The sequence below is a fragment of the Anser cygnoides genome, chromosome 25 (assembly GCF_040182565.1).
Source record: "Anser cygnoides isolate HZ-2024a breed goose chromosome 25, Taihu_goose_T2T_genome, whole genome shotgun sequence".
Lineage (NCBI taxonomy): Eukaryota > Metazoa > Chordata > Aves > Anseriformes > Anatidae > Anser > Anser cygnoides.
Window position 1 is genome coordinate 1,669,397 of NC_089897.1, and position 13,634 is coordinate 1,683,030.

At 63.1% G+C, this 13,634-nt stretch overlaps 1 protein-coding gene across 3 annotated transcripts in view; it reads left to right on the plus strand.

The window, feature by feature from the left end:
* The window catches only part of SCUBE3 (signal peptide, CUB domain and EGF like domain containing 3), a 37,080-nt gene that overhangs the window by 15,571 nt on the left and 7,875 nt on the right, over positions 1-13,634 (plus strand). For all 3 annotated transcript variants that reach the window (XM_048071082.2, XM_048071088.2, XM_048071084.2), the window contains exons 5-11: positions 197-322; positions 1,151-1,267; positions 4,971-5,018; positions 8,935-9,051; positions 10,683-10,805; positions 12,267-12,383; positions 13,458-13,580. In XM_048071082.2, coding sequence (XP_047927039.1) covers positions 197-322; positions 1,151-1,267; positions 4,971-5,018; positions 8,935-9,051; positions 10,683-10,805; positions 12,267-12,383; positions 13,458-13,580 — 771 coding nt within the window. The remainder of the gene's footprint in view (positions 1-196; positions 323-1,150; positions 1,268-4,970; positions 5,019-8,934; positions 9,052-10,682; positions 10,806-12,266; positions 12,384-13,457; positions 13,581-13,634) is intronic.

Here is a 13,634-nt window from a genome sequence, read left to right on the forward strand (position 1 = left end):
GGGTGACCCCAAACCCAGCGCGTTGGGCTCGGGCTTATCCTGCCCCTTGCCGAGGTCCTCCCTCGCCTCCCCCGAAGTTTTTCCCCTCGTTTCACCCCCTGCACATCCCTGTCCTGCCCCAGACGTCTTTCTACCACCGGGGACCAGCACCGGCAACCTTCTGGAGCTTTCTTTTGCTTTCTTTTCTCCTTTTTAGAAGGAATGAACTGCATGAACAAGAACCACGGCTGCGCCCACATCTGCCGGGAGACCCCCAAGGGGGGCATCGCCTGCGAGTGCCGCCCGGGCTTTGAGCTCACCAAGAACCAGCGCGACTGCAAACGTAAGGAGCGCCCCCGGGGCTGGGCACGGGGCATCCACAGCCCCCGGTCCTGCTCTGTACCCTTGTCCCAGCGTCACAGCCCCCCGATAGCAGCCGGTTTCTCGAGCCTGAAGTGGCACGCCAGGGGATCCCGGAGGTGCAGCGTGCCCCGTTTCTCTCCCACCAGCTTTGCTTTCCCCCAGGGAAGGTGAGCGGGGGGGGGGGGGTGATTGGCACGGGAGGAGCGCAGGAATCCTCCCCGCGGGGCACGCGGTGCTCTCAGCCCGTCTGATCTCCTGCCAGCACCTCGCTGCCACTGCCAGGCTTGTTAGATGTGAATTTCTGTGTTTAGGCAATTGTTTTTATTTTGCTTCTCGCTCGCTGTCCGCAGCAAGCGCGTAAAACTGCTGATGAAACGGAGGGTTAATCCCACGAGCCTTTTTTCCCCCCCGAGCTAAAGGCAAAGGACGCCTCTCCTCCCCGAGAGGGCTGGCAGGGATTCCCGGGAGCACCTGAGTCACTCCACAGCCCGTTGAAGTCTCGCCCTTCCCCCGCGTCACCGCTCTCGTGCTCCCTGGGGACCAGCCCCTCCGGTCCCTTCCCACCAGGTCCACCGGTGGAAAAATCTGCCCCCCAAAAAATTAAATAAATCAGAGCTTGCATCTTGCAAGACCCTGCAGGGAAAGCTGTGGAGGGTTTTAGAAATTATCCAGGAGGGAGAGACCTGTCCTAGGACTTGGTTGAGGTTTTCCAAGCTGTCCTTTGGCGCATGCCCAGCCTGGGGGTTGGGGGTGTCGGGGACGAGCGGGGCCGCGTCCCCCGGTGACCGCTGCTCTTTGCCTCCGGCAGTGACCTGCAACTACGGGAACGGCGGCTGCCAGCACACCTGCGACGACACCGACCAGGGCCCCAAGTGCGGCTGCCACGTCAAGTTCCTGCTGCACTCCGACGGCGTGACCTGCATCGGTAGGTGCCAGCGTCGCCTGCTGCACCGCGGGGCTCGCGCTCACCCCACGCGTTTCGGTCTTGGCTGGATGAAGGATTTCTTTGAGGCTTTGGGACGGGGCGCTGCTTTTTGGCTTGGAGTTAAAGGGTTGGGATCAGAGCTGCTCGGTGATGCGTCGCCACGCCACCGCGGGGAGCAAAAGTGGCTTCAGGGAGGCTTGAGGGGACGCGTGGGGACAGGTTGGTGTGCCTGAGACCCCGCCTGCCTTCATGTCCCTGGAGGGAGAGCGGTGGCATTGTCACCGTCACCCGGGTGCCACTGTCTGCCTTAGTGCTCGCTGTCTGGGCAGGCACACGGAGGGGACGGATTTGGATGCGGCGTGATCTGTTCCAACTTGGCACCGCGGGGTCTTGGCTTAGGAACAATTGTCTTGCAAAAAAAAACAACAACAAAAAACAACAACGCAAAAACACCAACCCGACAACCCAACCACCCCAAAATTGTCCTTTTCCTGTGTGTGTTTTCAAATTGTAAAACATCAAACAGAGATAGAAGCTTTACTGGTTTCATATGCTTGCGCTGCTTAACAGCTGATTCGATTTAAAAAAATGTTACGTTTGGGGAGTGATTAAGTCTGCAAATTGCTCTAGACGTTTTAGTTCTTCTTGCAAAATAAAAATAATAAAAAAAAAAAAAAAGAAAAAGGAGTTGAAAGCAACTGAAAGCAGCAGCGAGGTTTTGGCTGCTCCCGTCCCCGCTGTGCCTGCACTGGGGATGCTCTGCGCTCCCCGGAGCCAGCCCCTCTGAGTGCCACCACCTTCATGTCGCCGCTGTCACCCTGTCACTTCATGTCACCGCTGTCACCCTGCCTGCTCCGTGGTTAATCCCGGCCCCTCCTGGCTGCTTGCAGATGCCCCTCGTGCCCCAGAGCAGCAGGGAGCCGAGCTGTGTTTGCTCCCGTGAACGCGTCTTCGCCCTTCCCGCTGCATCCCGTCCCACCTCGGCACCCGGCGGGGACCTCCCCAGGAGCCCGTGGGGACGTTGCTGTGCTCAGGGAGGTGACGGCTCCTCCAGTGGAGCTCTTCTCGAGTGATTTTTGCAGCCTGGGGTGCCTCTGCTCTTGTATCCGCCCTGCGTGGGGCTCCCCATGTGTGTGTGCGCGTGTGTTGGCTGTGGAGATGCGGGGACTCGGGAATGGGGCGCTTGGCACCAAAATGATGCTACCGGGGGAGAGCAGCTGGTGATCTGGGGGATGCTCGAAAGGGATCTGGTTTCTGGAGGGCCTCGGTGCTCAGAGCCCTGGGTACCACAGGTGTGTGAGGGGGATTTCTGAAAAAAAAAAATCAGCCTTTGCCGAAATCTCCCCTTCCATCCCCAGTCTGAGCACCGGGGAGACATCTCCCGCCTCCTCCAGTGCATCCCCACGAGCTCTCCTCCCACCCAACCTTCCTGGGGGGGGAAATTAAACACCGTGACTGAGGCTTTTCAGGGCAGCGTCAGCTCAAAATCCCCCAGCTGCTGCCGATCCCGTCCCCGCAGCGCCGGGTGCTGCGGCCCCATCTCCTTGCACCACGGGACTGCCCCGTTCCGCCCCGTGTCCACCCCGGGGGGGTCCTGGCCCCCCAGCCCCAGCAGGGCCAGGGCAGGATTATGCCCTGGGGAAGCCCAGCCGACAGATTTACGGCCGAGACGGGGGCCGAGGTACCTGCTCAGATATTTATAACCGCCCGGCTTTGTTTTACGGCTGGGGCTCGGCAAACGGCCTGCCCCGCTCTCCCAGCGCCCCGGTGCTCCCAGCGCCGCCCCCTCCCCTCTTCTCCTGCTCCATTTCCTCCGAAATATTTCATCGTTTCAAGGGGAATAAAGTTTCCAGCGAGGGGAACGCAAACTCTCTCCCCGGGCTGCGGGCTTTGAAATCGAACGCGGTGCGTTTGATGGGCTGCTGGGGCAGGCCCCCGGCCCAGGTTCCCTTCAGATCACACCACGCGGCAGGAAGCGCGAGCAGCCCCTCTGAGTGGCAGTTTCATTAGGCCACGGCCGGTGTTTTTCATTTTTCCGCTTTTTATTGCCGCTTTTAAAAACGCGGATAATGAATAACATGCCTCTGAGCGAACCGGGGCCAGCCCTAATGGCTCCCAACATGTCTGCAGCATCGGGGGGGATGGGGAGCGGGGAGGGGAGGCCGCTGACCTTGGATATTTATGTTTGTGCTCTAAAAGCAGCCTTAAAAGAAGAAGAAGAAGAAAAAAAAAAGCGCAACAAATCGCCCTCCCGGTTAAAGCGCCATGCAGCGTGGCGGGTCGGGGCAGCCCCGCGCGGGGTGCAGCGCCCTCAGGGAGATGCAAACCCGGCTGTTGCGGTTTTGTGGCTGTGGATTTTTGCTTTCTGGGAGGATTTGTAAGGCGAGGACGGTGCTCGCAGCGCAGCTCCCCTCCCGCTGGCCTTTGGGGCGCAGAGGGCTGGGGCGGGGTGCTGAGCGCCAGCGGCGGGATGAGCCCGGAGTGGGAGATGTGGATGGGCAGGAAATGCAATTAGATGGAGAAGGAAACCAAATCGGGCTCGAGTTTTATGGCAGATTTCCTGAGCCGTGCTTGGCAGCGGTGCGCGTGGTGCTCCCGTGCCTTGCAGAGCGAGGAGCCGCGCCGGGACGGTGCCGAGGAGCGGGGACAGCGGCGGCGCCGGATCGGGGCTGGGAAGAGCAGAGCGAAGAGGCCGTGGGGTGGATGGAAGGGATCTGGGAAGGGGAAAGCAGAGCCTGGGGACACGAGGAGGGTGGCCGTGGTGTCGCCGGGTGTGCTGCTCTGAGCGTGCTGGCCTCACCGGGAGGATGAGGTCAGGTCCCTTCTTGGCGCTGCAGAGCCGCCGGGAGCTCTGTGTCCTCGCCGACGGGTCCCCTGCCCTTGGCTTGAGCCTCCTGGCACAGCGTGGGCACAGAGCGAGCTGCATTTCCTCCTCTCTTTTCCCTTTTCTCCTCCCTCCCCTCCGCGTGGACCCGGCGTTGCTTCTCGTGGAGCAGGGACGCGGTCGGCTCCGCTCCCTCTCGTGGGTGCAGGGCTCCATCCCTGCGTGGGGGCAAGCCCACGTGCCGGGGTGCCTCGTCCCCTCCCCAGACTGACCAGGATGAGTAGGGACAGCTCCCAGCTCAGTGCCACGGCTCCCAAAAGCATTCCCCAAACATCCCCTGGAGAGCTCCCAGCACCCGGGTCCACCAGCGCAGGGGGACGCCGAGCACCCCAAGCACCCCAGTTTGGGCTCCCGTCGCCTCAGCCGGCTTTGCTGCTAAATCCCAGTGTCCCAGCGCACCCGGTGGGCTGGGGTTCTTCCTTGCCTGTCTGCCCCCTCCGTGTGTTTGCAGCCATGCCGGTGAGCACTAATTTTGCTCTCTTGGGAGCGAGGAACCGTTCCCCGGGACTAACGGGCTCTGCACTAATGCTCCTCGTAACCTGCTTTCTGCCCTGCCTGCCGCGGTGCTCGAGCCCACGGTCAGCCCGAAGCAGAGAGCGAAACCAGCGGGGGCTTGGAGAGGCTGGGGGCGACTTCGGACAGGGTGATGGAGGAGTTGGATAGCGCGAAACCCAGATTTTGGTTCTTCTGGGAGGTGGGGGAGAAAAAAAAGGGCCCATTTCCCCCAGGCTCGAGAGGCAGCAGAGTAGAAGTATGCGACACCAAACGAGCTCCTTGCTGGACACTGTTTCTAAATCACTTTTTTATAATGTTAAACAGGGGAGAGACACTTCCAGCAACACGTTATCCTTGAGACGTTTTCTAATGGTAAATATTTTTGTTCTCTCTATCTCCGCGAGGGGATCTAACCGCAGGCGTGCTCTCACCTCCAGACCGTAACTCGGGGGGCTGAGCGGGCGGACTAACTGCATGCCTCGCTTCGCACGGCCGCCGGCCCCACTAACCGTCCCCTCTGCTGCTGCTTTCCAACCCGGCCTCGGGCTGCAAACAGCCTCTGCTTTTGGGGAGAGAGAGAGCAAAACCCCTTCCCTGGCTGCGCTTGCATGACGCGGGGCGCTCGCCTTGCCCGGGCATGGGGTGATGGTTTTCTTCCCGGCGATGTTTGCGGTGTTTGTCCCCAAACCCCGGCCGAGGCGCTCGGTGAGAAGCGGCCGGCGGTGTCCCTGGGGCTGTGTGAGGGGGGAGATGCTCATGCCCGTCTCTGCGGCCGTAGCAAAGGTGGGAGCGGTTGCCACCCGTGCAGCGGGGCAGTTAAAAAAAAGGCGTTTGCAGGAGCCGTGCCGCAAGCCTGGCGTGCCCGACGCTGCTCGGACAGGGCAGGGCTCGCTCCCTCGGTGCTTTCTGCTGGGGAGCCCCTCACCGTGCGCCCTCCGTGAGGCCACATCCCCTCCTCTCTTCCCTTCCCCGTGCCCCAGGGGGTGTCCCTTGCAGAGCTGACCCCGAAGTGACGCCGCTCCCTCCGCGTGCCCAGGAGCCCCCACACCGTCACCACAGGTCCCCAGGAGCCACCGCAGCTCCGGGTGACACAGCAGTGCTCCCCGGGCTCTCCCAAAGTTACCCCTTCCCGGAGCCCCCCTGCTCACAGACCGATGCAGGCACCGGTGGGGACATCTGGGGACCTGGCGTGTCGCAGCGTGGCTGCTCGCCGTGCTGACAAATTGCTCAGAGGCTCTCTCGCAGCGAGCTTTGCTTGGACTTGGCACCCCGGCTGCTTCCCTTGGGGGGTTTCCTCGCAATCGCTGTGGCACCAGCGAGGTTCGAGCCCTGCCCTGAGGCCAGGGGACGCCTCTGCTCTGCCAGCAGGACGTGGGGCGTGCTGAGGGCTCAGCACCTCGCCCGCAGCCGGGAGGCTCAATGGGGGACGTGCTGGGTGCGCGCAGCCCCCCGGTGCGCTCAGGTGTGCAGCTCCCCGCTTTCTGCTTCGGGGGGGCTCTGCGGAGCCTTCCTCCGGGCTTCTTCCCTCCGGGGGGGGACCTTCAGCTCGGTGCTGTCACCGTGCTGAGCAAAGCTGCTTCTGATCACCCCGGTTGCCCCACGGTTATCTCAGAAAGCTCACGGGGCTGACGATTCCCTGCGGGTGGAGGCAAAGTCAGAGGGCGCGCTTGGACCCGGTGCGGATCGGGGCGATGCAGGGGCATGGTGGCGGCACGGCGAGGCTGGGACGGAGTGAGTGTGTGTGTGTGTGTGTGTGAGAGCGTTTGTGTGCGCACAAGCTGCTTTGTCTTCTCCCTCCCCGAGCGACGGGGGCCCTCGCCAAAGCCCTGTGTGGTTCGGTGACTCACGCTGGCTCGCGCCAGGCTCGCAGCAGCCCCCGGGCTGCCAGCGCCACCAAACAATGCTCCTCTCCCAGGGCCGGCTCCCGAACAGCCCCACAGCACCCGGCCCCAACCCTTCCCTGCCTCTCAGGTACCCCAGGAGCCCGTGGTCTGCTCGCAAAAGCTTTTTTTGCAAGCCCTGGGATGCGCCCCCCCCCCCACACACACTTTGCTGTGGTGTCCCAGCTGGGGTTGCTCAGCCCCTCCCGGTGCAGCCCCGTGCATCGGCCGCATCCTGCACGGGGTGGTGGGGAGGGCTCGCTGCAAAGCCCAGCCGAAAGTCCCGAAGGGGCTGGGAGGTGAGAAGGGAGCCGCGCTCCTCGGTCACCCCAAAAGCAGCGTTCGCTCTGAGCGCGCCGTCTCAGCTCTGCGGCGACCCTGTTAAACCAACCCTCCCGGGGCTCCCTGTGCCCGAGCCGCTGGGACAAAGGCCGAGTGAAATTCTGAATGGAGCCTCCGTGAAGTTTCCCTTCCCCTCTGAAGTTTCCCTTCCCCTCGGCGTAACGTCGCCGGCCCCATCGTGGCCGGGCTGCGCGCGCCCTGAGGACCTGGCTGCGGGATCTCCGTATCTGCACAAATCCCTCCCTGGCCGTTTTGTAATCGCGCCGGCCATTAGTTTCGCGAGCTGGTCCCTTTGTTCTCTTATTACGGGACATCATAAAAATAGCAGCGGCGAGGCGAGCACAGAACGATCCCAGCGCCGTCGCCCTGCAGCGAGCGGTTGCGTGGCTCAGCCGTTTGTGCCCCACGCGGCTCTCGCAAGGAGCGGCAGGACCTGGGGTGTTGCTCTTTCCAAGGAATTTCTTCAAGGCATTTTCATGTCGGGTTCCTTGAAGCCCGAGCGCCTCATTTATCCGGGCGACCAGCCCTCTGAAAGGAATACTTTATTACCCTTTGTGAACAACTTAATGCACTTCGAGCCATTGTTCTGGTGGTTAGGACCGAAATTGAAGATTGATCTCACAGGGAAGCTGTCAAGCTGAAAATGCCTCATTTAAATTAGTGTCCCTTCTAGTTTTACCAGCAACAGCTGACTTTGATAATACTGAAATAATTAGCTTTTTTTTTTTTTTTAAACTGGATTTTTTTTTTCCACTGATGCTGCCTGCGTGTGTGTGTGTTCTAATTTTACAAAACCTCGCCCAAATTAGCCCGCGACGTTGGACCGGCCAGCGCGCCCGCCTGTGCCGAGCCTGCCAGTGGGTGACACTCGGGGACAGGGGACACGAACGTGGGATGCACAAGTGTTGGGAGTGGTTTTCGGGGGAATTGGAGTTCGGAGCGAGCCGGGGGGCTTTAGCGAGGGTGGGAGCAATGGCTAAGTGCTCCGGGGGTGCTGGGGTGCCCCACGAGAGCTGCTGGGTGCATCTGGTGTGGGACCGGGGCTGTGCGCGCCCTCCAAGTGTGTTTTGCACACCTGAATTGTGACGGCCCTGGGTGTTTTGGGGTGAAAACTTGGAATTGTCCCTGGGTGTTTTGGGGTGAAGAGCTTGGAATTGTCACTGGGTGTTTTGGGGTGAACATCGTGCAAACCGTCCATGAGCGGTGCTGGGTTCTCCAGCCGCAACCTGCAGATCCGTCACCTGTTTGCATCATGAGGGTTGCTTTGAGTCTCCTAAGGAGTCCAAGAGCATTTTTCCCTTTGTTTTTCACGGTGTTTCTGGCCGAGCCTCCTGCTGGTCGGGCTTACACCGCGCTGCCCCTTCACCAAGCCCCATCCCCGGCTCCTGCCTGGTGGCAGGAAAGCCCCAAAGCCTCACCCTGCTGGGGCATGGCTCGGAAAGGCAATTCCTCCACTTTGGGGCTGCCAACGCTCGATCCCACCAGATCCTGTTCTTGGGAGACACAGGACCATTTGCCAGCCGGGAGCTGAGCAAGGCAGGATTAATCCTGCTTCTCCCTCTGCCTCCGTGGAGCCGCCTCCGCTCTTCCCGTGTGCCCCGGCCGTGCCACCAACCTCTGCCCACTTCTAAAGTGCTAATTGCTGGGAGGCAGGAGGGTTCTGCAGGGGTTAGGACAGACACCAAGGAATCTGGGTGCTTTTCCCTGCCTGCAGCCTGGGATGAGCCAAGTACCTCGCCTCCAAAACCCACGGAGAGCAGCGCCCAGGCGGCCGGGCGTTATAAAGGCAGCGAGCGCTGCCGAGGTGGGAAATGCTGCGCGACTGCCGGCATGCAGCCGAGCCCTGAGCTGAAATTGTGCCGTGCCTCAACCCCAAAGCACTCCCTTCGTGTGCTCGGGGGGGTTATTAACTGGGGGGCTCCTTGACTGCGCTACGCCAAAAGTCCAGGGCTGATGTAGCCGAGCAGGGAGGGTCGCAGCCTCTGCCTCTCCCCGCCGAGCAGCAGCAGCACGTTTTGGGCAGCGTGAGCCTCACCCCTGGGCTGTTTCTCTCTTTCTCCCCACAGAAACGTGCGCCGTGAACAACGGAGGCTGCGACAGCAAGTGTCACGACGCGGCCACGGGCGTGCACTGCAGCTGCCCCATGGGCTTCATGCTCCAGCCCGACAGGAAGACGTGCAAAGGTAGGGAGGTGCTGTCACCCTTGGGTGCCTTCACTTGCGTCCTCAGAGCCCTTAGAAAAGGCTCGGATTTGGCTCAGCTCCACGTTCCCCACGGTGTGTGCTTGCATCGTGCTTGCAGCCAGGGGTGGAGAAGGGGAACACCCCTGTGCGGGGCTCCTGGGGTGCGGTGGGCACCCACGGGTGCTCTGCTTGAGGGAGGACCTGGTGAGCTGGGGCTGGGTTTGCGAAGCTTTTCAGGGGTCTGCTGAGATGGGAAAATCCCAAATTCAGATCTGTTTGTCTTTTTGAGGATGCATCAAAATGCATCAGTGCCCTGTCCTGCAAACCTGGTGCCGTGCACGCAAGGGGAGCTGCTCTCCCTTCCCACGGCCTGGCCAGGGCCCAGGATCCCCTGGGGACTCCCGGGGACCCAGCTCAGCCCTTTACCCCCCCCGCCCCGTGTCTCCTGGGGCTCCCTGGGGACCTAGCATAGCCCTGAAGCCCCCCCTGCCCCAGCCACACAGTGCCGGGGGCTCTCAGTCGAAGCCCCCAGCTGGCTGCCCCGACCCTGGGGGTGCTTTAGGGACCGGCGGCCACAGGGGTTGGTGCAGAGGGTGGGGAAATCCCGGTGACCCCGGCTGCAGGGTGACTGCAGCCCCGTTGTTTCTGCTCCTCCGGAGCTGGCAACGGGAGCCTCCTTGCTAAAGGTGCCGCGGTTGGCCCCGCTCCCCCTGGGAAGGGTAATTTGGGTCAAGTCGGAGGCAATTTGGGGTGTGGGGGCCCCACTGCGGCTCTGCTGGGGTGACTGCGGGGTCTGCTGGCCGACTTCAAGCACCGGGTCCCGCGTGGGCGCTGCTTTGGGATGCTGCAGAGCCCTTCACGCCCCCACGGACGTCCCCGTCCCCGTGCGTCTCCCAGGGGAGAAGCCCCTCGCGCGCACCCGGCTGCAGGGCACGCAGTGACCCCGGGGCAGGACGGGGCAGTGCCTGCGTTTTGTCTTTCGGCAGCTTCAGGAACTTGACCCTGGTTGAAAGCAGAGCCCCGGCCCGCCGCAAGCTGTCTACCTGCTGACTGATTCCAGAAGCCCCCTGCCCCCTTGTTATTTTTTCAGCGCCCGCTGCCCCTCCGATTCGGCGGTTTCCAGCAAAGTGCAATAACCTGGAGCCATATCCCCTGCGTCTGGGGGTTTTATTACAATTGCGAGCTGTTTTACAGCCGGTTCCCCCGCGATAATAAAGAGAAAGCCTCGGCCCCAGAGAGGCAGAGCTGTCGCCCCAGCGTTGGCAGCGGGGGGCCGGGGAGCTGGGGAAGACAGCCGCCTCTTCCTGCTCTCCTTCCATTTTACAGGGCATTTCCTAGCAGTAAATTTTGTGTTTAGTAGGGGAAAAAAAAAGGGAAAGAAAAATTACATCTCCCAGCCAGCCCCTTTGCAGGTTCCCGGCGCTCTTTGCAGTTACGGCACATCGTCGTTTTTAGCCTTGTTTATAGGAAGGAAAATTGGCCCAGCAAATCCCACAGGTCTCCTCCTCTGGCACCATCCTGCTGGGGACAGGGTCCAGGGGCAGAGCCGGGAGGTTTGGGGGGACCAAACGCACCCGGGGGTGGCCGCGGTCACCAGCCCGGGGTGCGAGGGGTGTCCCTGTCCCCGCCAGACATCGACGAGTGCCGGCTCAACAACGGGGGCTGCGACCACATCTGCAGGAACACGGTGGGCAGCTTCGAGTGCAGCTGCAAGAAGGGCTACAAGCTGCTCATCAACGAGAGGAACTGCCAAGGTGAGGGGCGCCGGGGAGCCGGGCACGCAGCCCTCGCCTCTCCCTGCCCTTTGTCCCCGTCCCCAAGCAGGGGTCCTGCCCCGGCCGGGCACAGCTCAGCGCCCGCCCTGCCCGGCTTCTCGCAAGCTTTGTTTTCTTGCATGAATTTTTGCTGGGGATCTCCCAACGGCATCACCTGAACTCGCTGCTAAAGCACGTGTGCGTACACACCAGCGATTCGCACCGCAGGGGCTGGGCTGTGCTCGAGGCCGCTGTGTTCTTGGGATCCGTGATGGGAAGAATCCCAGAATCAGTAGGGCTGGAGAAGCCGTCCAGGATCACCTGCTCCAACCACCCCCTACCACCACTGTCACCACAGAACCATGTCCCCAAGCACCACGTCCAACCTCTCCTTGAGCATCCCCAGGGACGGTGACTCCCCCACCTCCCTGGGCAACCCGTCCCAACGCCTGACCGCTCTTTCTGAGCAGAAATGTCTCCTCATTTCCCACCCGAACCTCCCCTGGCACAACTTGAGGCCGTTCCACAGGCTGAATCCTGCCTGCCCATCCCATAGCCGGGCCACCCCGCTCCCAGGCTGGGCTGCTCCCCGCTTGGGGCCACGCTGCGGAGGCAGAGCGAGGCTTTGGGTGCTTTCGCAAGGCTTTCCTCCTTCCCCATCGGTCAGAGGGCAGGAGGGGGGGACGCGTCTCCTGCTCAGCACTGCTTTTCTCACCTTCCCCTCCGCACCCCGACGTCCTGCAAAATCTCGCCAAACCTTGCCGCTGCGTGCCAGGGCACGGCGCCGCCGGTTGCGGGGCCGTTTTGGGGGGGGGCACGGGGCTCCCCCCCAGCCCCGAGCCGAGGGCAGCGCTCAAACGCAGCTGCTGCAAGCCAAAATCACAGGTTCTGGCCCTGGCAGGGGGGCGCAGGGCTTGCCGACGCTCCAGGGCTGAGACCTCTTTCATCTCCGTCCAGGTGCCGCGCTCTCACAAGTTTGACATGAGCGTGGCAATTAACTTAATGAAGCCAATGAAACGAGGATCAAACCCGCCGGGCTGGGCTCACCCGCGCAGCCGGGGCCGCCCAGCCCTAGAGAGGTGCCCCGCGGGGGTGCGGAGCCAGCTCTGGCACCGTCCCCGGGGCAGGATGTGCCCGTGCAAGAGCCCTGCCCGCCGGGCAGCACCCAAGGGCCCCCGCGGCCGTGCCGAGGGCATGGTTTGGCACGTTTTGGGTGCGGAGGGGCTGCAGGAGTTTGGAGAGGGAAGGGCATCGGTGCGGCGGGCTGCAAATCATCTGGCAGCAGCTGGACCGCGCAGGGAGGGAGCTTGGAGGCAGGAAGGGTGGGACACGGGGTCCCAGAGCATCCCAGTACAGGCTCCCAGAGCATCCCAGCGCAGCCCCCAGTTTGCTGCAGCAGGCGGGGGAGGACCGTGCCAGCCCTCACCTCCCCACCTTGCCTTTTTCCCCCCCCCTCCCCAGACATCGACGAGTGCTCGTTTGACCGCACCTGCGACCACCTCTGCATCAACACCCCCGGGAGCTTCCAGTGCCTCTGCAACAAGGGCTACACGCTGTACGGGCTCACCCACTGCGGAGGTAGGGCCGGGTGGGTGCTGGGACCCCACCTCCCTGTGGGGTTCGGGTCCCCGGGGGAGCGCTCGGGGCACCCAGAAATGGGGCAGCCCCACGGCACAGTCGCTGCAGGTCCCCTGGGGCTGTCCCCGAGGGCTGGTTTGCGGGGTCCCAGGTTGGGGGGGGGGGGGCTGCCCCGTGTCCCCGCCGCGCACCCGGTGCCGGGGCCAGGCAGCCAGAGGCTGGTGTCTGCGACTTCAAACGGGGCGACAGGAACAGTTTGCGACTTGTCTGCAAGCGGCGGGGAGGGAGAAATCCCCGGCGTTTTTGGCAGGGAGCTGGGACGGGGTGGGAAGGGGAACATCAAACGGGGCTGAGCTCGGTTTCGCCAGGCGGCTGGCTCCCAAGGGCGGGGGCGTGCGGCGCCCCGGGACGCGGGGAGCAGATGGGATGCGCGGGGGGTGCCGGAGCGGGGTCGTGGCAGGGGAGGGGGGGTGACCCTCCCGAGACCCCCCCCGGTGGCATCCCCCAGCCAGGGCTGCTTGGGGTGGGAACCGAGCCTCATGGGGTCCGCAGCAGGGAGCGGTGACAGCCCCGTTTTCTCCCCCTCTCCCCACCCGATGGGGAGCAGGGGGGAGTTTTGCCCGGGTTTGTGCCACGTTTCGGGCTGGGGCTTGGGGGTGTCCCCCCCCCCCCAACGGAGGGGCCGTGCTGGAGGGGAGCAGCGGGGAGAGGGGCCGGGCTGCCAAGCAGCTGCCTTTTGAATCGGGCTGCTAAATGCTTCCATGTCGGCTCTGTCTGCTGCCCCCCGCAGCTCCCCAGCCTGCCGTGGGGCCGGGCTCAGCCTGGGTGGGCTGCACCCGCCACCGCTCGGCCCCTGCCCTTGGGGGTACGCCCGGCTGGGGCTTCCCTCGAACCCCCCCACAGATTGGGGCCGTGGAGCTGGGGCGGCTGCTGGGAGCAGGCAGAGCTGGAAGCACCCTGCCGGCGCACAGGGTTTGTGCACTCTGGCCATCCAAAAATCCCGCTCCAGGGACGATTCGGCATTAGATTGATCCTGGTCTGCCCCCCCACACCTCTCCCCGTGTCCCCCCCCAGATGTGGACGAATGCAGCATCAACCGCGGGGGCTGCAAATTCGGCTGCATCAACACGCCCGGCAGCTACCAGTGTACCTGTCCCGCCGGCTGCAAGCTGCACTGGAACAAAAAGGACTGCGTAGGTACGTCGGGGCAGGGCCTGCTGCCGCCGGGGATGCTCCAGCACAGCCTGGGGG